The sequence below is a fragment of the Gymnogyps californianus genome, chromosome 2, assembly GCF_018139145.2.
Source record: "Gymnogyps californianus isolate 813 chromosome 2, ASM1813914v2, whole genome shotgun sequence".
NCBI classification, from domain to species: Eukaryota; Metazoa; Chordata; class Aves; order Accipitriformes; family Cathartidae; genus Gymnogyps; species Gymnogyps californianus.
This window is the reverse complement of record NC_059472.1, coordinates 122,708,753-122,732,162: the sequence shown is the minus strand read 5'-3', so window position 1 is coordinate 122,732,162 and position 23,410 is coordinate 122,708,753. Positions and strand designations below refer to the sequence as shown.

The 23,410-nt window shown below is 42.4% G+C and overlaps 1 protein-coding gene across 2 annotated transcripts in view; it reads left to right on the top strand.

Moving 5' to 3' along the window:
* The first annotated feature begins 233 nt into the window (after positions 1-233).
* The window catches only part of TGFBR2 (transforming growth factor beta receptor 2), a 61,191-nt gene continuing 38,014 nt past the window's right edge, over positions 234-23,410 (top strand). Inside the window, exons 1-2 of one of the 2 annotated variants that reach the window (XM_050891037.1) lie at positions 234-285; positions 2,530-2,775. In XM_050891037.1, coding sequence (XP_050746994.1) covers positions 2,682-2,775 — 94 coding nt within the window. In that variant the 5' untranslated portion in view covers positions 234-285; positions 2,530-2,681. Of the gene's footprint in view, positions 286-2,525; positions 2,776-23,410 lie in introns of those variants that run through there. The other variant, XM_050891038.1, reaches the window with a different exon arrangement.

Genomic DNA, 23,410 nt, shown 5'->3' with positions numbered 1-23,410 from the left:
AGTAAGTAATACACTGCCAGCTGCAAATAGGGAACTGGGAACTATGAATAAGGAAATGGAAAGAAATGACCAGCTTAGTCTTGTTTTATATATTTTGATTGTCCAGGAAATCCTGATTAAGCTGCATTTGGGCCTACCAGGGAAGCTTATAGTACTCAAAAAGGCAGGACATGAGCTTTTGTTAATAAGCCTGTCTGGGACAAATCCGTGAAACGAATTGGGGTTTACTTCAACTTCCACGTTGACTTTTGGTGACAAAGTTACTCCTCCACTGAGGATATCCAGGTAAGATATATTCCTTCTACCCAAAAACTTTCTAGTAGCATCTACCACTCTCTGGTAGGGCTCTCTGAACATCCAAAGTGCAGCTGTAGCACAGTCCTTACTGCATGATGCGTCTGTGGAAATAAAAACAATGCTTATATGGAAATTTCAGACTTCTGAAATCCACTTGTAGTAGACTCCTCACTTACTGGGTAACAGGCGCCGTATCACCTCATGTGAGAGAGAGGGGCTGTGATGCCAGGCTGCAGTCAGGGATGCGAGACTACTGGGGACCTGAGTACAGCCCTCGCCAAGGCCTCCATCTCCTGCAAGCCCCTCTCCTACTGCCAGATCCCCGATGAGAGAGACTGGTCAGAAGATGTGCATGTGGGAGGAGGCCATAGCACTCGTGCAAGGCAGAGAGATGCAAGTGAGGCAGAGGCCAGCTTGCCAAGTCACGCCTGGATTGTGACAGGTTTGAATAGTAACATTAAATCTGTACTAAATGGCTCTTCAGCTTCTTTTCATATTGGAAGTTAGTCACCAAAAACTAACAGGAGAGTTCAGTATACACAGCCAACTTACTAAGCAAACAGCAACTCTTTGGCACCTGCAGCTTGACAGCTACAAGGAGAGAGAAGTGTATGCAGCATACAGTGTATACTGATGGGGGTTGAGAAATGCTTTTGTTTAAGTGGATTACTGAAAACACAGCCAGCTTCTAGCACAGAGCTGGTGCACAGGAACTGATAAGAACACTCCAGTCTGTGCTCAAAGGGGAGTCCAACATTTTTCTTACCTCTGGAAGGTGGCGACTGTGTTTGAGTGAATCTTGACTGTATTTAAAGGGGGCGGGGGAGAGGAAAATGCTCTTGGAGAGGTTTATGAGAATTTGCACCATAAACTGGGACTGCACTGTGAAAATATGCATTTAGGGAGTTTTTAAAACTAAATTTACATAAAATCACAATGAGATTTTTATGTCTGTTATAGGCCAATTAAATGCATTATGCAAACATTTCCAAATTCATACAGAGTTGATCTGGGACATTCAGAGCATGATTACATATATTTCCCCTGAGGGCTTAGCCCTTTTTCTGAAATACCCAGATCTGTACCTCTAACTAGTGCTGTAACTGAGACAAAAGCAAATCACCAAAATTTGGAGACACCCTCAACTTATCCCCATGTGCATCAGCTTACCTTTCAATCAATGCCCAGCCATTTAACTCAGAGAGGAAGGAAGACTCTGTGAACAAATAATGGGTCTCAAGGCAACTGCTGGTTATGCAATGGCTGGATTTATATTGCTCTCTATAAGCAATATATTGCTTTATATAAGCCTTATTCAGGTTGAGAGTCTAATGGTTCTAATAGTCTCTGTCTGGGCCATGCAAAGCTAGCATGACCAGTGTGGTCCTACTCCCCGAATCCCATGTGCAGTTTCTCCCTTCTGGGGAAAGCAAAATCTCTGGCAAAAGCTAAACCTGCTTTGGAGAGGGATGGAGAAGAACTTCATCTGTGTCACATACGCAGCATTTGGGACCAAGTGGTGCGCATCCAGCCCATTTGGGAGCAAAATGCAGAAAAAGAGGCAGGTGACAAGTTGTCCCAGTCAGCTTCAACATCTGCAAGCTGAGTGCCCAGCTAGTCGGTGTGAATGTTTCCTGTTGTTACCCTGACTTCAACCTCCCCTGACCCTGGCTTTAGTTCATCTGGGGGTTATGTCTGTCTTTCCGATACTAGTTCTGCAGAGGGGGAAAGGGGCTGCAGCAGCATCGATAAGGTCAGGGATACGGATCCAAGGAGGAGCTCTGGGAAGCCCCCATGCCCCAAATAACGGGACTGGGCCCCTGTCAGCTCGTGGGGAGAAGGAACCGTTCGAGCTGGCGGCTTCCCGTCGACCTGGAGCCCCCTCGCAAGCCACGACGCCGCTCCGGGGCCCGGCAGCGCGGGCGGGTGGCTGTGCCCGGTCCCCGCCTCGGGAGGGAGGCAGGCGCAGGGATCCGGGCTGCACGTCGGGGCTGGCCCCGGCGCGCTTGTGGTGGGAGAGCCAGACCTGAGAGGGGCTGGCCTCTGGCAGATGATTGACACCAAACTGGGTGAGGTTTCATGTTTTTAAAAAAAAAAAAAAAAAGAAAGAAAGAAAAAGGGCGAGCGCAGGGGAGGGGGAGACTGTGGGAAGGGGGAGAAGGAACTACTGTAAGAGTAAGAAAGTCCTGCCCAGCTGTTTGCGAAGTTTAAGATTTCCTGTTTCCCCTGCAGCGCCGAAGTGAAGTTTTCAGTGAGTCACCCGCAGTCCCGAGCAGCGGAGCCGCGCAGCCCGCTCCCCCGCCGCCCTGCCAGCCCCGCCGCCGCCGCCGCGGCCTCCCCCGCTGCCCGGCCGGCCCGGCCGTGTATGCCGATCCGGCTCCGCGATGACTCCCCGTCTGCCGAGGAGCCTGCGGCGGCTGCTTCTGCGCCTTTGCCTCTGGGTCCTCGTGAGCAGCTCGGCCCCCGCTCTGCTTCGGGGTAAGTGTGCGCCGGCCCGGCGCTCCCGCTTGACAGTTGCTGGGGCCGGAGGCAGGAGGCAGGAGCGGGGCAGGAGGCAGGAGGCAGGCGTCCGCCGCGGGAGGGAGGGGGGAGACGGGGGACGGGACGCGGTTGCTAAGAAAGTTTTGAGGCTGGAAGCATTTCGGGAGGGGTGAGCGTGTTTGTTTATTGCCCTGCTGGAAAGTAAGCGGGGAAGAAAGGACCGGGAATCCGGGGGTTTCGCGGCAAAAACTGAGGTCCGTCCGCGGAGGGAAGAGGGGGGGAGAAAAGAGAGGATTTGGCAGGAAATGCAGCAGGGTCTGGTCCGGCCGGAGAAGCCCGGAGAGGGCAGCTCGGGAGCTGACTGCTGTCCCCGGGGGGAGCGGCTGCCCGGCCCTGCAGCTGCTGCGGCAGCTCCCGCACCTGGTGCCGGGCCGCACCGTGTGCCCGGGGGTGGCGGGCCGGGGGGCGCCAGGCCCGGGGGGAACCAGCCGGCCGGGGACCGCGGCTCCTGCCGCCTTCGGTGCGTGCTCGCGGGGGCAGGATCCAGCCCCCGGCACAGCTTTTGCGATGCCCTCTGGGATGGGGACCAGCCCTCCCTGCACACCCACGGAGAGAGGGGCTAGAAGATGCCTCGGGGGCTACATGGCCTGAGCCGGTGCGTGCCGGCTCTCAGCTGAAGGCCTGTGCGTGGCCACAGAGCTCGCTGCTATGTGGATCAGCAGTTGCTTACCAAAAAGTTGTTTTACATGTGAGTTTCTGCCTACAGCAGAATTAAGCTGTGATTGTGAGCAGCTGGAGTGAGAGTAGTAGTCATTCCTGTAGCACTTAGTGCTCATGTTGTTTGAGTCACTTTTAATGACACTTTACATCCCTTATTCTGTTTTTACCAAGACATCCTTAGATAGGTTTTTGAGGCTGTGGCTTGCAGTATTCTTCACAGGATAATTTGGAATGTACTAAGAGCTTAAAGTGCTGCTGCAAAAACAAGGTCCCTGCCCTGAGGAGCTTTCGGTCTCCGTCCTACCAGTACTAACCCACATATATGCACTAACATCTGTAACTGCAAGGTTAGGCCCTAAATCATGTTGCAGCACAACTGGTGAACCTAAAAAGAGAACATCAGATTGCAGCAAAACTACATCTGAAACAGTTTTGAAGAATTAAGTAGATGTCTGAGATGTCTTGTGATACCACATGTCTAGTTTTAGCCTTCAGGTAAGATGTGCAAACACCTGAGCTTCTACAAACTGTGCTCTGTGCCCTCTGATTCTCCCTTGTGGTCCGTTCATAGTTAATAATAATCTCAAAATTGTTGCTAAAACATAATAACATAAACTAGATAGCTCTAGTATAGCTACTGCCAATAGCTATGTACAGTATGAATAACTTCATGCTTCATTAATAATCCTGTCAAAGTCAACAGGTTTTACATACCTGCAAAGTTACTCATGGAAGCTTAGGGCAGATGAAAAAAAACAGTTTAAGAATAAGACACTATGGTGTCCCAGGGCTCAAAATGATATTATTTTAAATTTGAGGTGTGTAGCTTCTTGTGGATTTTGATATATATTTTTATTATTTCTGATTAATATAAATCATACTCAACTAGTGATGGCTTTTATTTTGACCCCAGCCCCAAATTTTTTTCAGATTCCCATCACAAAAAGCTTTAAATGAAAAAGCTCCACTTTTTTGTTAATCTTGTGTTATTTATTATTATGCTTTTTTTTCACCCAACCAGTATAGACAGCCTCAAACTACAGGTAGATTTTAAAAATGGGCATAGCTTAAGAGTTTGTTCTTCTTTCTTGTCATAGGTCCGGGGAGGAAAAAACATATAGATTGGTTACAATTCAGCATTTTTCATACTGATCTTCATCTACACCCTACAGTAACTAAAACTGAGTAGACCTGTTGTCAGACAATCTATCCCATAGCTCCAAAAGTTATTTTAATAATCACTGTAGGATTCTGTTGTGTGTATAACAGGAAGAGTTGGTCAGAAAACAACAGTTCTGTGGGGGCAGAAAGTGTGAAGTTTGGATGTTGGTTGTTATTTGGCATCAAAATGAAAACTAGAGCTGCCAAATGTTTGGGGGAAAACAAAACAGAAAAAAGCGCTACTTACTCTGTAATAATCAGCAGTTTATTGAGGATGAGGCAGGAGACATACCAGTCTCAGGAGAGCTCAGTTCCTAGGTATGCCTATCAGCTAGCTGGCTCGTGTTGGCGAAGAGGTTAATAAAGCCCCAGCTAAAATAGCATTTTAACATTCTTCACAGCAAAATATTAGACAGGAATGGTGCATTCCCATAAAGATTCTGGACAAAACCACAAGTTCATGAGCAGGTCCAATAGGAACTATCTACTTTGAAAAAGATGCTCTCATGTCCTGTACTACACACAAGTACTTGAAATTTTTTCCATAGAGTAAAGGGACAAGGTGTGATTTTTTTTTTGGAATGATTGTGAATGCTATATTGAGCTTTTAATCAATAAATGGCAGTGCAAACCAGCAGTTGCCCACATAAGAAATCAACGCTGCTGTGTCCAAGTGAATATGAATCTGTAATTTATCTTTGGGGTATCAAAACCAGAAATTTGTTCCTTGGAATAATCTGTGTAATAATGGTTCATTTCTGAACATCAGGAACTTAATTTCTCCATTCAGCCAAACTCTTCTTGCATTATTGTCTCCTTATTTTTTAAAAGCCATATCATAGTCCGTTAATTTTATAGTAAAAAAATCAAATTTAGAGCTTCAGATATTTGCAAGAGGGAAGTATGAGAACAAACATCTTCGTAACATGGTGGAACATGTTTGTAACACGATCGAATCTAAAATGCATTCCTGCCCCCCATTAAAACTGGCAAATTTCCAGTTATTTCAGGAGGGAAGTAGGAATAGAACAGAGATATTATTGCGTTTTCTTGTATTTATGGAGTATCCTTGAATTCTAAGACTTTTATACCTGCGACTTTGAAAATCATTTTTATTTAATTGCTATTTTGAGCTCCTTGGCATTAACAAGCTTCTATAATATTCAGGTGGTGAATTCCATATGGGAATGGTTTCTAATAAAAAATGATGAGCCAGATCTTAAGTTGCTGCAAATGAATATAGTTCCATTAGCATCAGTAGAGTTACATAGAGTTATAGCATATAAGTTTCCTGAAACAGTTTCAAAAGTAATTTCAAAAAAAGGGCAATGGAATAATTCAGATTTTTTCATATTCATAATATTTTTTCACTTATATTTTATAAACACTCACTATTGTATGACCTACATTTATCCAAACAGCATTGCCTCAAAATGAAATAGTCCTTTCTGGGATGAATTGTTACAGTTTCAATGATGCAGTGTGCTATAATGGTGGCCGATAAAAGTTGTCATTGTGACAAGGTTAATTCTGAACTTAGGAGCAAAGATGGTGTCAGGCTCTTACCAGAAAGAAAATTCTTCATGGTTTGGTTTTCGTGTTTTTTGTGGGTTTTTTTTTTTTTTTTTCAGGACTAGGCTTTTAGAAAGGAGTTGCTCTTTGGAGGGGAGAAAAAAAGAGCATAGTATCACCGTAGCACCAGTTGTTGGAGTTTCCCATGCTTATATTTCCTCTGCAGGATATTTTTAAGATGATATTTTTGCATCTGTGGTATAGGAACTTCTTTTTCTCGATAATGTATGTCTGTGCTATATGCACTTTGCTAGCATTCACTTTGTATCGCTGTCACTCCTCTGACCTCAGAAGAGCTGTGTGTCGCTTAGGGTGTAGCAAGAATGAGCAAAAACAACTGGTTGGGTCCAATTTGTTACTCTCTTGGATTTTGGATAACAGGGTGCATTTATATCAGCTAGGTATGAAATATTATCACTAATGCAATGACAGATTTTGATCTGAAAGTGATCCGTGCAGTCTCCACACTGGCTGGCACGGCTACAGTTGAGTGTTGGTGGCACAGTGAAAGTCAGGGCTTCCAGCCACCTTTGTGGCCCCATGGTCCTAGGAATTAGCAGGAGGGAGGTGAGTCATTACAGTCCTGGGCTGCCCATGGTCCCCACAGCCCCTCTGGCACATGGTGAGCAGAGGAACGAAGGGATGTCCTGAGGCAAGTGGGAGACTAGCGGTGCAGTGTCTCCTTTGCCACATAGGAGCCCTTTGACTCAGGGGAAATTACCAGGTATGCACAACCCAGGGACATCAGCTAGTTTGTATTGCCAGGGCATTGCAAACTCAGTAAAATGGACTAAGATATCAACCAGTCTGTGCAGATGTTGGAGAGTAGAAGGGATTTCCAGCATGGAGTAGCAGAGAGCCAGTCCTGTTATGAAAAAGAAAATTGGCTGAGTCCTAGTCTAAGAGATTTAGTGCTGAGATTTTGGTTTACTTAATAGGTCTTTAGCCTTAAGTTTTGTTGGCGTTAGAGGGCTTTTTGTTTCTTTTTTCCTATAGGATAATGGGAACTGGTTTTTAAACTCTTATAATCAAGAATAAAATAAAAGGTCACGACAAAATACTTGTGCTTTTTTATGAACTCTAATTCTGGAAGGTTAAAATAGACCAAAATAAATCAGAAAGGATATGCCTTGGTTTTGGCAGACTAGTTAAAAGTCCTTTTGAAGTTTAACTTCACTGACAGGTGGAAGTGATAAGAGTTGTATTAAGAAACAGTGGAGAAACTTCTTACTACAAGGGATAGATTGCTTTTACAGCAAGGAGTGGGCATACACACTGGGGCAGGGCGTTGTAGTTAAGGGAAATGCCGCTGATCTGTTTGCCACTGTAAGCAAAGAGTTGATACTAAATATTTGCAACATTGGGTTCTCAGTGACCCAGCTAAGTCTTCAACGGCTGTTTTTCATAGTATGTCTTCATTCTGGCATAAAGACAGGGCAGCAGCACTGGCATTGGTTGAGTACAACCATTTGTGTGCTACTGCCTGAAAGAACACAGATTTAGTTAGTGTACAGATGTTCAGGGTAAGATACGTACAAAGAGCAAACTGCTTCAAACACCACCCAGTGATGAAAAACTCATCCAAAGTAGTAGTTAGAACTAACAAATCTCACCAGGAGTTGCTTAATTCTATTTCTGCTGGTGACAGCATGCCATCATCTGTTTGTGTCCATTAACTTCTAGGGATTTAAGCAAAATTTAAATTGGAGGGTTTATATAATATTTAAATATTAAGGGTTCTGCCCTGCAGTCCATATGGATTCCTGAGTCAGGGACTAATGTCCATTTGTTTGCATTGCTGTGAAGTTTAGCAACTGTTTCAGATTTTAAGAAACAATAACATTAGCAGTGGCAGGAGAAATACTAGTTGCTGATTTGTCCATGTTTGTGCATTTTTTTTTAATATGCCATTTCCTTGCTCTTTCTCTTGCTCTGGATGCCATTGTGGTTGTTACAGCTGGAACTACCTGTCCTTTTTTTCACACGAGTTTTAAAGCCTTTTCACCTCTGGGAAGATCGTCTGGGGAAGGAGTAGTTTTCCTTTGCTCAAACAACTGGTATTTAGCAAGAACTTCCTGCTGGCATTCATCCCTGAGTTAATCTGGTTAGAATTAGAGCTGGTTGAGAGTTTTTGACACTGTTTTTCATGGGAAAATGCTGATTTGTCAAAACTGAAACAATTTGTGGAAATGTACCAGTTTCCATTAAACTTTCATCAGGAAACCTTCCCCTCCCCAGTCCACGGTGGAATTTCTGGTATAGAAAGATAGAGACAGAAAGAGAAATCGTCATTAATCAATAATTAGAATAATCACTGGTCGAGGATGGAAGGAAAGGCAGGATCAAGTGCCTGGTCTGACTCATAGAATACACATTTGAATCTGGAGCTCCCCCTATCCACTCTCCCCAGGATATTGGGAGGGCTGTCACTCTCTCATTGTGCGTGCATGCACAAACACCCCCACACCCACCACTTCAAATGATTTTGGTTTCACTCTGGTTGTGAATATGAAAATGTGTGAAATGTTACAGCATTTTGTGGGGCAGGAAAACCATTTTCCTGACAGTGTTTTTTAGGTTGACCTGTAGCCATGTGTTCATTTTCTCCTTGTTCGATGGGAATGGCAGTGCTCTGAATGACTGGTGTCTTCTAGTCTTTGTTTCTTATCATAATAACAAGCTGTATTCAGAAATTTCTGTCATGCAAAGGAACCACAATTTTTATTACTAACAGTCCTGATAGTCTGATTCCAGGATTCCAGTTCTCCACTCACCCAGAGTCGTATTTTGGCAAAAATTCGACTGAAATTAACAGATTTCAGGAACAGATAGGGGAGTCTGCTTCCTCACATTTAAAGCATCCTTCCATTTACAACCCAGCAGATACATCACTACAATGACACCTAGGGTTAACATTGTGTCTTTGAAAGGGTAATCTGGAGCCAGAGGTATTAGAAAGCTGTCTTCTATTTCCTACATACCTTCTGTTTGTACCCAGGGACTTCAGCCCACACCCTCAAAAGATCTGTTGCCCTGCTCCATAAGTAGACATCTGAGGTTCTAAACTAAAAAAGAAAGACTCATCAAGCAGCCAAAGCCGTAAGCTCAGCCAGTGATTTGAAAGTCACACCGCATTCTTTCTGGCTTGTTTATAGTCACCAGTAATACAAGTTTTGAAAGATAGCCTCTGCCCTCTGTGCAGTTGATCGGTTCCTCTAAAACGTTGCATTGGTATACCTGTGGGCTTCGTTTAATTCAGCATTTAAACTTGGTTAAAAAAAATGGTCTATGCAGAAGACATTAGAAAATCCATCTTGTGTTCCCAAGGTCATGGTGGCTTTGTCAGGGCTTAGAGACTTCCTTCTGTTAGAAAAGCAAGTGAATTTGAACAGTACATACTCAGAGAGCAGCGGGAAGGTTTCACAGTCTTACTCCTCGGAGCAACATTTTCCAAGTAAAGACCCAAGTGTGGTTCTTACATGCCTGGGGCACTTTAATGGGCCTCTTTAAAAACTAGCATTGTGAAAGTGGAACGCATGCAGGGCCAGATTGTCAGCTGGCATAAATCAGCTTTACTCTGTTGAAGGCAAGGAACCTGCCCTGATTTATACCAGCTGAGAATCTGGCCACGGAATAAATAACAGGCAACTGTATGTTATGAGGCTGTAATTCCCTCGAGGGGGCTTTTGTGATATCAGTCTTACAGGAGCCAGAGTGATCCAGTTCTCTTTCTTAGAGCAAAAGAGTAATTTGACTGCAGTATTTTGAACTCCTCAGAACATTAGGAAGGAGGGATTTCAGGCAGTCGAGGGAAAGAAGATGCTTCCAAACTTCTTGTAATGTATCATAAAGGATTTTTGCCCAGGAAGAATCATAGGAGGAGAATTTGGGAGGATGGAGATGAATTGATTTGGGATAGGTAGTCCCAAAAAAAGAGAAATGTGTAAGAGGGATGATTTCTTATCAAGAACTGGCCTTTCCTTTGAAAGCACTCGTGTACATTTCCCAAGCTGTATGAAAACTGGAGCTCCCTCATCACTGATAACCTGCTAGTGTAATTAATAAGGAAGCAAATTGGAGAATGGGAAATGAGGACTAAGGGGCAAACTCCTCCTCAGAATGTGGATATGGTTTTTAAGTTTCTTTAATGTTTCACCCAGAAGGGTTATAAGTGAGCTGGTACTCATTTTATTGACTTAGAAAGAAAAGGGGGTTCAGTTAGATTTTCCAAGAGTTAACGTGTAGTTCTCCTGGGTCTAAGACGTGAGATGCAGGTGAGCTACTTCCCTCTTGTTTTAGTCCTGCTGTGGATTTTGCAGCCCAGAATGGGAGTAAGCACATCATGCGTATACGTCACCTGTTGGCATGGCTGGTGGTGCCTGGGGCTTTTGGATGATAATGTGGTAATTTTGTAGATTTCATCTCACTAACTAATATAAGGACATTTTTAATGTTGCTGTACAAGAGGGTGAACTTTGAACCAGACCACAGATGATTAATAATGGATTATCACTTCTGGTTATTTTCAGGGAAGGAAGCAGAAGCAGCTGTCCAGGATTCTTGAGATGCTGATTTGGTCTGATCCTTGAGGTCTAATTAGTAGCTCAGTTACTACTGACCACTTGCTATATAAATCTGCAGAGCAGCAGTGGTTTTGATAGCATGGCTTAGGCAACAGTTTAAGAAATGTCTTAGTGTTCAAAGGGAGCTGAAATTTCTTACCATTTTGACTGCTCCCCTGTTCTTAGTGTTACCTAGCTGTCCTGACCAACCTCCATATGCTTTGGGAGCTCTGTGGCTGGAGCAAACCTGAAGTCATAGTTACATCAGGACTTAGCATACCTTGTGCACTTAGAGTGCTCCAGGAGAGTAGTGTATGTGAATAACTTCTGTCCATTAAAGTGCATGCTTGGGGAAATATGGTAGATGTAACTACACTTTTTCCCCTTCCAGTTTTTTTCTTAACTGTTTAGTCGCTTAAAATATTCCATCATTAGACAGTTAGTATCCACTGTGCAATTTCAGGCCGCAGCTAAAGGGAGGTCTGTAGCTATATGTTAGTTTAATTTAGTTCAACTCACTGTAAAGCTACTAATTAACATGGAGTAGCACTTCTCTGTTATCCTGAGCAAGACATTTCGTAGGCTGCTGGTTTTTTACCTTTTACCCTAAAATGGGCTGCATTGTAAAAATATGCACAATTAAGGATGTGTCTTTTTCATTATGTTATCAATAGTGATAAGATGGAAAGACAATAAAATCACATGCGGGAGTTCAGCATCTGACCAGCACTGAGTTGCTTCCGGAGTTCACATGATAGTTGGTCGCTTCCTGCTCTCAGGATGCTCCCCCCTCGCCTCTGTAGCTATCTTAAGCTTTCCTGTAACATGACTGGGTAGTGACTCCAGGGTGTCCCATTCTTCTTGAGAAACTCATAGAAAGAGTGCAGGAATGAAGAAGTAAATCTTTGTGCATTTCACTAACGGGAAGAATTTAGTAAGGTTTTGAACAGCACAAATTTGTCAATCTGTGATCAGGAACCCATGAAGATTTCAAGAGGGGAGCTGTCATATGCAGGTGGTGGTTGATCCTTTATTTCCTTTGGCTGGTTCTGCCCGCAAGCATGCAGCAATTACACTTCTCGTTTGTCTCCTGCATACAAGGAGATCTATAATTCTGCAGTGACTGTTCTGTGGCAGTTGGCTACCTGCCCTGCTGTGTACCTTCTACCTCCCCATAGTTCCCATTACTGATTTTCATGGTTGCATTGCCTCCTTTTCCTACAGTGGTTAGAGCCTTTGCCCAGAAAGTGTGAGGCTCATGGTCATGTCACTCCTCAGCCTGAGCGTATCTAAACTTCATCAGTGATGGGCTCTGAGAGGAAGGATCCTTGCTGGCTGAGACTGGGCAGGGCTTTAGAGGTGGCACTCTGGAGAGAAAGGGTTGATGTGTGTGCGGGTGGTCCTCCGAAGCATGTCGGAGGAGAAGAAAGCCTGTTCCCTGATGGATTCGTTCATTATTCCAGCTCCTGCAGGGTGACTGATATTCTCTCCGGGGAGTTCACAGCACAACAAAGAGAGACTTTACATACCAAATCTTTTTTTCCTTTTTAAACTGAAAACAACCGTTTCTCATCCTCATGAAAAGATCAGAGAGGACCATGTAATAGTCATGACTTCGTAAGCCTCTTTATTGAAGCTCTCACAAAGTAACTAGGTCAGTGATATGTGCTTCTGGGCTATTGAATTTCCCTTCTTCCCCTCAGTCTGTTCTTCCATTTCCTCACCCAACTTTACCACAAGGGAATGCCTTAAGTCAAAAATCTGGGAAGCTGATCCTTTTATTGCATTTGTAGTATTCTCATCTGGTATGTACAGTGCCAGGCCATCAGGCTTGCAAAGCTGGCATAGCTCAAGTTTGCGTGTAAACAGCAATACCACATTGTCTGGTTGTAACTAAAGCCATATCTGCTCTCTCTTTGCCTCTGGATAATGGAAATAGGAAGACATTCAGTGGTAAGAGATTGGTGAACTATTCTGGAAAAGGGAATACAACCAAAAAGTGTTTCTTCATCTTTGTTTTTCTTTCTCCATCAACTCCTTTCTCATGCACTCCTTACTTCTCACATTTTATACTTTTGCCTTGAAGTTTCTGCCTGGCTGGGGGCTTTGCTGTTCCCACTCTTCCCTGAGGCCACACTGGTACCATGAATATTAGCACAACAAGAAGCAGTCTAGAGCTTCCTGTATGTACGTGTCCCCTGCCTTTAATATGTATAAAGGAAGATAAAAATGTGATTCAAATCAAATCACCAAAATCCAGGAAGACGGAATTCAGCGTGAGGACTCAGGCATAGCCCGTGTAGATTTTGAGTGGTTTAAAAAATAGGCAGTTGACCCTAAGAGGAAGATTTCAAAGTGTCTGTATTAGGCATGAAAGCTCCTCCTATACATGTTGGAGGGGGTTAGAGGCTCATTCTTTTACATGGGAGGCAGAGACAAGACTTGTTGGTGACTTACAACTGAGAACAACTTTTGCATCTTGACCCATGGTTAAAGCAGTGAGCTAGGAAGTGAGAAGCCTGGGCTCAGTCTCTTAGCCTCTGGAGACCCAAACACAGATCTCCAGCATCCCAGGATTTCATCCATTGTATTTTTGATGCCACCATTAAACTTCAGTACAGTTATTTCTATTAGAATTTCCACAGTTTCAACTAGTTCTACTTAACATGTGGCAAAAAATTAATGCATTGATGTGTTCATTACAGTTTCTATAGACAATTATAGAACTTGTGGGAAATGAACAGAGATTGTTTCAAGACTGATCTATTGTGATTGGGAAATTGAGGTTCAAAGAGAGTCATAACCGCTGTTATTTCTCAACAGAAATTCTGGATTAAAGCTCTCAGAGCATCCAGAAAATCTCATCAGCCTCAAATACCCTGCCAAGTTCAGTAAGATACAATTAGCACTTTTTTCTCCCCTGTTTTTCTCAGGTTAAGAGGCTGTGTGCTAGGAGCTGCCAGGGAATGGTGAGACACAAGGAAGCTTTGGTAGCTTGCTTCAGTTTGACCATTTAGGCCTAACTATTCCCTCAGTTGTCTATGTATATATTATTCACAGTTCAGCCAACTTGCACTTCCCCTAATTTGGCTTTTCTGTTCTGGTGACTTGTAGTATGATTGTCAGGCACATACCTACTGGTGGTTTGAAGTCAGAAACATATTGGCCTTCTCATGGGTGAAGGTGGGTAGCAAATGCTAGAAGCAAACCGCTAATTATTTGAAGTGTTCTATCCTTGAAAGTTAATGACAAGGCACATTTACCACTGTCGTAACCACATACCTAGAAATAGAAAACACTGACACCTGCCTTTCCAAGCTGTTGCTTAGCATGTGTAGTTAGAGTACCTGTACAATCATCACTCTTCCATTTAAAAGGTGGATTTTGTTTTAGGTTTCCATTTTGTGCTTTTGAAACAGAGGTGTAGATAGCTTTGACCAGAGCGGTAATTTCCACGCAATTGTCCTTCGGCCTGCAGTGGGTTAGGAAGGAGGTGGTACTGTTTGTTTAGGAAACCATACTGCCTTTTTAGCATTTTCAGATAGGAGTTTAATGTTAATGATTGCCTGCCTTTTGAAAACTACAGACTGTTGTGGTTTTGAACATATGAAGAACAAAAGAATTAGGAGTACTACCTACAGCTGCTATTCCCTGGCTGGATACAGATTTGGTCAGACATGCAGGCAGTTTGCCATGCCTTAATAAGATACTGCACATCACATGAACACCAGTAACTGGGAGCATTTACCTCAAGGCAAATGTAAGGTAGTGCAACCTAGCTAAATCTGCTCTGCCAGAATGCTACGCTGTGGGTAGGAGAGCTCACGTGGAAGTTCACCACAGTTAGTTGATGAAGAATAAGGTGTTAAGCTGTGCTAACTTGATATTTTAGAGTCTGCAGGGGATGAGATTATGAAAGGTGAACAAGCATCTATTCCAACAAATGAAAGCTGTAGGTGAAATACATCACTCCAGAAACAAGGTGTGCATTTTTAACAAACAGGGTAATTTCATTATTCGAGCCCTGCCAAGGGATGTGATGGACTTCCTGATGTGAATCTCTAAATCAAGACAGGGTTTTGCTTGTTAAACACATACCCAGAGAAGTTAGGGCTTTGCAAAACTAGCTGAGTGGAATGATTTCACTTGCAGAAGGCCAGACTGGGAATATCATCCCAGCTCTTCCTGACAGAGAGGTCCTGTAACCTATGAATCTGTGATGCAGCAGGTTACCACCATGGTATCACTCACCTCCCTCTCAGTATTAGGAGTAGCATCTTCAGAAGAAACAAACAGTTAAGCTACTCTGCTAACTAACCCTGTGCAAGGATATTTCAAATATGCATGAGTTATAAAATCTTGCATCCAAGGAATTGGAAAAATGTCTCTATTCCTACGGAGCACTTTCCTCTAGTATAACCTAACCTATTACTGCGTTTGGAAAGCTCGGAGTTGTTGTGTTTTGTGAGAACACTTTTTAAAACATACTGTGTTCTACATGAGTGCAGTATTTGTGAAAAATGCCAAAGTGACAGCTTTAGAGAATGAGCTGCCCATGTCACTGAACAGTTACACCAGAAACCATAACAAAGCATGCAACCAGCTCCTGATGTTTAAAGGGATGCTGAGTGGTTCAGCTACTATGGCCATGTTATGCGCAGCCTCCTCAATGACAGTTGTTGAAATAGTATTTTCATGACATAATTATTAATCCACTTGGCATTTGATTAAAATGATCAAGTCATTTCATAGAAGCCCTTAGACATCCTGCAGACTGTTACTGATTTCTACAGTTGAATAAGTGCCCTCCAGATGAAGGATGATGATGTGCTATGACCAATATCCAGAAACATTCAGTGACTCTAAACTGTTAAACATCAGCTAGTATAATTTGACATAGCAGCACTCAGAAATCACAGATTAGCATCTGCTGAAGATCTTATCCTATTAAATTTAACTAATACATGTGACAGTAAGCATCTTCTGACCTGCGGTAGCAGGATGAGGAATGTTATGCTGTTGCCAGAAATGACCTGCACCATTTAAAAGTTTATGAAGTGTCATCATATTTGCTTTTCATAGTTCTCAGTTGTTAGAAAAAAATTGTTGAAGTAATTGGATGAAATTTGAGATATTCAGATGAAAATTAAGAGGCAATGGAAGGTTTGCTTCTGAGCTGCTGCTTGATACACTTGATCTTGTGTTTCTGTCTTATCTCTTCGCAGCTTTCTCCCTGAAGCAATTCCTTCAATAGAAGTAATTGTTTTGTAGACACTTAAATTAGTTTCCTATTTGCAATGTTTCTTCTAAACAAGCTTGTAAGTGTATATGCTGCCTTGGAGTGCAAGAGAAAGATTGTGGTCTTGAAAATGACTTAAGATACAGCCTGAGGACTGAAATAGTGGGTTTACAGAAACAACGACCATCTCTAGAGCAACTGGGAAGGGAAAGCCCTAGAAATCCAACTCCACGTGTACATTTCACATTTACAATTTTATTCCGCCTCATCATAAACAAAGTGTAAGAGCCTGCAGTCTCTCACACATCTTCAGGCAGGTAGACTAAACATTTTAGACTGGCAAGTTCCTTCCTACTGAGTTGCGCCTAATGTAGGAATGTCCTCACCTTATGCTGTAGTGCCAACCCTGCTGGGGGCTGGCTGTTGCAAGCAGTGAGTAATGTATTGTTGTATGGAGTGAGAATTGTTGTGTTCCTACGTGCAGATTTTTTAGTGTCCAGGGCTAATTTTTTTAATATTAGGGCTTACCTGCTGGACCATGCACACATGCAGAAGAGACTGTCCTTAAAATACTCAGTTTCATACTATAGTGAATGAATTCTTCACATGTGATTTAGAAATAATGGCAAAGATAAGGGCCTTTCAGTGAACTTTCAAGGGATGTAGTCAGGGGTGAAACACCTATTTATTTCAGAATGGGCAGGTTTCACCCATGGCTTTTATTTTCCTTTAAGCCCAGTAAAATTTCAGCCTCAAATAGAAATGAAGGAGCTGATTACTCTTTCCCTTATTTCAGCAGGATGGTATTGCCAGCTATTGATTCATAGTCTCAAAGGTAACTGGAGGGAGTCATTTGCAAATGCATTAAAAGGAACAGCTAATACCTGGGGGATATGTTAGCAAATTTACCTTTGGCAGATAAAGGAGATGTTGCTTTGTTGGTAGAGATACTTCTTTACTGAGAAATCTGATAACTCTCTAACAGCTTGCCACAGCAGTACGATTTCTGCAACAGAAATCAGCAAAAGAAAGTTTTCCTAAGGTTGAATATCATTAGAAGTGTGTATTTTTATGCATGTGCCCTTTTCTCAATACTCAGTATATAGTTCCCATTAATGGTTGTGGAAGTTAGATGCATCTATTAAGAGAACATATCCCCAGGGTATTAAATTCTGTTATTCTGTTTCTTTGCATGTAACTTGACAGAGACAAATATAAGCATCCAAGCTACTGAATTTGAGAAGGATGTGTATTTTTCCCCAAATCCATTCAAAGTGATTCTACTCCCAAGGGATTACATTTCAGTCTAACTTTCCTCTGATTTACTATTTTAGCTGAGCTGATGGATTATGAAAGAGAGTAATTTCTTTTTCATACTGTTTTCCTGAATCTGTCATTCAAAACTTGCTGTGTGGGGACAGAATGGTTCATAAACATTATTTTCCTGGAGGAAAATGGCTTCTCACAGTAAAAAGGAGCTCTGAACAGAGCTTCTGCATAAACATGTTTGCCCATCAGTGACTGACAGAGAAGCCTCTGTTTGTATTAAGGATGTGGACTTGTTAAATGAGACTTCTTATTTGGAAACAGTTTTTCAAATAGACTAGGAAGGATGGGTTATAGTCAGGTCTAGAGAAAGAAATTGCATAGAATTCTGTTTTACCAGAATCTGTAGATTATATTGTAAACTGGTACCATAGCGGGAGCATCCTTTGGTCAGGGGACATGCCTTAACTGAAATTCCAGATCTCTCAAATATTCCTCAAGTTCAGAGGTCTTCAAAAAGCTAAGCAAAATGAGGTCTTTTATGCTCCTTACATTAGTAAGTTGTCTTTTTATATTAAGCTTAAACCAAAATCCCCAAGTCTTAAATTGTGACTACAAAATTTGTACCCTACACACTTCCTTGTTTTTGTTTCATTTCCTTGTTTGTTTGTTTATGGCTGGGAGGGAGGTATAGTGGCAGTGAATGCACTTAAAAAAATCCCACTAACACCCTCCTTTTATCTGGAAAAAACAAATATTTATAAATCCCTCTGAATCATGTAACTGTATAATGATTGCAAGTTTGAAAGCACAGTTGTCTGGTTAATCCATTTAAATGCCTATTTTGAATGGGCAGCTGTGATTCTTTGTGTGCACACAGCTTCTCCCCATACTTTCTGGTGTGTTATAAAATACCACTGAAGTTCTGGTTTGGTTCAGTAGCAACCGGCGTACACACATATAGTTTTCTATTGTACAAGGTAGAGACTCTTCCCATGCAGAGCACATCCTTGCTTAAGGTGGACTTAAGAGCTGTGGCTGAAGCCAGTTTGCTTGGTCACTTCCAATCCTGGCTGTATAGGTTGCTGAGATCATGCTTAAAGAATGTGTGGATCCTGGTCAGAGGCACAAAGCACCCCCTAAGTCATGACTTGAACATGCTCCAGCAGTTGACACAAAAGGTGCACTTGTGAAGGGCCAGTACAGAGGCGCAATATGGAGTTGTGCATGGAAAAAGATTGAGGAACTTTAGTTTGAATTCCTCTACCTAGTTATAACAGACCTGCTGAACAGCAGGACTGCAATTTATGTACTCTAAACCATGCCATTGTATCTAAAATCTTTTTATGTCTTATTTATGCTATTTGTGCCCCTTGTGCTTCATAATTATGAATTATTTCCTACTTGTGAATGTGACACTTAAACCGATATTTGAACAGATGCAGCCCATTCCAATTACTGTGTTATATTTTGAGACTGCTTTTTTTTTTTTTTTTTTTTTTTTTTTTTAAAAATCCCAAATCCATTATTTAGGTTTGGCTTTGTTTGACTAAAGTTTTGTTCCTCGGTCCACAGGATCTTGCTTCCAGTTTACAGAAAAGGAAGTGTAGTCAGAATCAGGCCCTTTGAAATCAGAGATTGGAATTACAGTTCAGCAAAAGTCTCAGAGCAAAAGGTGAAACTCGGGCAATACTTTTGTCTGGGTTTACAGAGCATTTTCCCTGACTAGTGGTAGTTTCAGGTAAATGTTCATCAGAGTTTTCCCCTGAAACAAAGCAGAATTGGGGTGACTGGCTGAATTTTATTTTTGTGTTCACGTTACAGATCTGCAGCAAAATCAAATATTTCACTTCAGACAGAGGATATCTGTGCTTCACTGTACTATCTGTCCCTTTTATATAGTCCTTTCTCTTGAAAAAAGTGTATTCTAAAAACAAGACTGACTCTTTCAGCATCCTGTGAAGAGGAGACATCTGCTAGGTCTGTGTACTGCTGAGGAAACAGTCACAGAGAGTAATACCTGTCTTCTCGGATGCCTCCCCTAAATGTTGTTAACTGACTTGAGACACCAAAAGTACTTTTTCTACACTTCAAAGTCAAAATAACTTTTCGTCTACTTTCATAGTGGATTTAAACAGCTATGGGGCCCATCCTGAGGTGCCTCTGCAAATATTTCTTGGAGTCAATCAATCCTTGGAGTGCTCTCCAAAGTGTCATAACCCATGTGGATGAGTTCTAGGCAAGTTCCATCTGCCCTTGCAGTGACGATGCCTGGCAGAAAACAGTAACTGCAGAGCCCTTGTTTCCTCTTCTGGAAGGGCTGTGACATCTCCTGTCTCAGGGCAAGTGGCATTTGAAAGCAGGCTGCGCTCAGGTTGGAGACAGCAGGAGACAGCAGGTCCCCCATGTCCCTGGCGCGGTGGCCAGCCTGGCCTTGCCCCAGAAGTAACTGCAGCCATAGATCCACAGAGAGTTTTCTCTGCCCTCAGCAGTTGAAATACGCAGTTTTGCATTACCCTAACCGCGGGTTCCCGCTCCTCATACCACATTCTTTATTGCGTTTGTGTAGTCAGATAGTTATCTAGACTGGAGAACTGTTCTGGGGCAAACTAGCCTTTTGGAGGGGGAGGGAGGTGTGGTAAGGTGCGGTCTGATTCCTCTGTGAGGAAGGAGAAAGTGCAATGAGGGATGTGAACAAATAACCAGAGCAGGGGAGCAGGACTGCTGTTTTTTTGCAAACTGAAAGTGTTTGTGCAGGTATTTTCTGTATGGCCTCACTAGAGAGAAAAGGAAAAGGGAAGATCTTTTGTGTTCACCATGCTTAAGAAACAAATTAGTCATTTTTCTTAAAATGATCTGAGGACTTCTCCATGAGGCAGACAATTGTTGTTCTCAAAATATGTGTTTCCTTGCATCAAAAAGCAACAACATTAAAAAAAAGATGTCAGGAAAGGTGTGTGAGTGTGAAGGAGGCTCTGCAGGGGCATCCCCAAAGGAGGGATCCACTGAGGGCTCTGGAAAGCTGCATGTGGCAGGAGCCTTTCAAAAGGGAAGATGGGTATGGCCTTATGACTTCCAAAACCTGTCAGGAAAGTGTCAGTAGTTTTAAGGGGATATTACTAAAGCAAATAAAATGAAAAATAAAAGCATGAAATGGCAAATACAGGAGTGATACTTTTTCTCATTCACCAAGCAACCTAGCTGTATCAAAGGGAATCTGGGGGAGTGAGACGTAACTTTGAATTTCCTGTTTTGTGTGATTTGTCACAGTCTTCATGTCTGTGCTTCATTTTCACTGCTTTAAAAAGCAAGCAAAAATCTCCCCCCAAACTAACATATTTCATTACCTTTCCTGGAGGTTCTTCTCTGAGTCCAGAGAGGGTTTGCAAGTGCCTGCCAGTCTCCTGAGTGAACAAACAGTATTAATAAACATCTGCTTGTCTGTGTTAACTCTTCATAAGGCACAGCAGCTGCTTTTAGGTATTACTTACACAATTTCCTCTACATTTTAGTTATCTTAGTCTGCTCTTTTGAATACACTAGAGTCCAGTGGACATACGTTTAGCAAGGGTTTAACTGTAGCAAGAGTTAACTTTAGCAAGAGTTAACTGTAGCTTCAGGAGAAAGATTTGGCTTTTTGCCACCTGAGTTGCTGCATGCTGCCGGCATAGAGATCAGTCTTTAAATCCATTTTGCATTTGGAAGAGATGATTTTCTGCCGTCTACCTAGCCTTCATTATTCCTGTTTAAAATGCTGCAGGTAGATAGTCAAGTAACATGAAAGCTTTTTCCACATACAGAATTCACACCTCTTGAGCTTATAGTTGATTTAAAAGTAATTGAGTAAACCACAACAACTTTGTGTGCAGTAATTCTCCATTCTGACACTGGTTAGACTTGTTCCTAATGTAACCTATACTGAGGTAAATCAGCTTTAAAAGGATTCGAACATCCACATGCAAAACTGTAAAACCTCCACCCCTTTGATCTAATCAGTTAAACTCATGTGGTGGTGTGTGTATGCCAGGCCAGTGCTTAGTTACTTGAAGCCATTCGGGAAGTTAAGCATGACAAGGCCATATACTAAATACGAGTAAAGCCCTGTAGGAGTGTCATTTGTGAGTGTTTGGCCAAGCAAGTATGTTACTATTTTTTATATCTGTGCGGCTTTTGTTGTGCAGTGGTCTGTGGGAGCCGAGGGCAGGGCTCCATCTGCACAGCGTGCCGTGTGGCTGCCTGCTCTGGTGTTGCAGTGATGAGCCAGCACAACAGTTGTCTGTGTAAGGGAGAAGCAGGAACCGTACCCATGTGCCCACCTCCTCTGTCCATCACAGGTACCACAACTGCAATTCCCCAGGGGAAGGATGGCAGGGTTTGGCAATGCAGTATAGCAGGAAGCTCGTAACACTTTTGAAGTTAGCCTCTTTGCCTCTACCATAGATCCTAATGTGTTCTGTTGCCCAGAAGTTTAGCAGAAGATGCAGTCACTTGCCCTGTGACATAGACTTCAAAACTTCTCTGCCTTCCTCCCACCTGTAGCCTGTCCAGTGAGGATGCTCCTAAAAAAGCAGACAAGATTTGTCTTTGTGTTAAGCAGATATCACAAGACAGACACTTAGGACTGCTAGTAAGCAATAAAGGGATGCCTGTAGGTAAGCAGCGCTGATACCTTAAGAATATGATTCATTTTTTGATGATCTCATGGGGTTTTTAGCTTGTATGTGGCACTGAACACATTTGGTAGCCTTGCAGATAAACTGAAGAGCCGGGATGTGTCTCCGTGGAATACTTCATGGCTAATAGAAATACCTTGGCCATAATGTTATTAGAAAATGTCCAAAAGTACTGTTCCACCTGTACTGGGTGGAATGCTGAATTTCCCTGTTGGAAAGTGGGAGTTTAATAAATAGGCCTTTGAAAATAGGGTTGAATGACTCTTTTAAGGTGAACATTCCTCATTTCTCTTGTAGTAAGAGAGATAAAGGAAAGAAGTATAAACGAAGCTTTTGAAGGTAATATGTGCCTCTTTCAGGACAAATGATTCACCTTCCCCAACGCCACTATGAAGAATTAAGAGACCTATCATATTTTGAAGTAGGTTGATGGTGGTAGTGTGACTGTTGAGGGGGCAGGAGTGGAGAGAAGCGTGTTTCTATAAACAGGCTTTCTTAACTAGCTGAAGGGAGAGGTATGGTGGGTTCAGAAACTCCATTCAACCTACTTAGAAGATTCAATTGCATGGTTTTGTTCTGGTGAGGCTCTGTAGCTGAGAGTGGAGGCACATTTGTGTTTTTTTGAGTCAGAATTGTTCCTAATTGTGTATGTTTTCAATGTTGGAGGTTTTGCCACAGAGACTCTTCTGTCATGAAAAAATCTTTGCTTCATTCTATATCACAAAAATAACTGTATAATGCTTGAATGACTGCTGTCTATTTTCAGAGCATATAAGTTGGAAAATAATATTTGTACAAAGCTGAAGTGTTTTTACTCTGTCAGCTCTGTTTCAAGTGAAGTAATGGCAGCTTTCACTGGGCAGACAAGAATACAAAAGGAGGTGAAGTTGCAGGATATGCTTTTTAATGGATAGGTCAGAATTAGCTATGCAAATGTCAGTTCTGAACCATGAATCATGCTTATTCCAACAGAGCAGGAAAGCTGTTTTTCCTAATCTTGTGAACCAGATGAGCATTGCTGTACTTGATACTCACTGTATATCTGAAGTCACAGAAGGAGTTAACCACCAAAGACAGCTTCCAGTAAATTTCAAACTTAATGCATTATGCAGAAAAAAACTAGACCCTGTAGTCATAGTTGAATAAATTGATCTTTGTGTTATATCACATACGGTTCTCCAGTGCTGTGTGCTGCTTACCGGCTGTGTTAGGGAGGCTGCGGGTTAAAGTCAGGAGAAGATGAAACGTCCTTTGAGTGCCCTATGGGAAGCCATCATTTAGATTTTTTTTCAGCCTTTTTGCCTGGAGACAGTATTCTTTTGTTCCGTTTACCATGGAGTGCTAAACAGTGGCCAGAAAATGTGGAAGAGAGCAGCAAGTTAAAAATCTGCAGGTAAAAATCCATCTCATTATTTGAAGCATCACAATAATGTTATTTT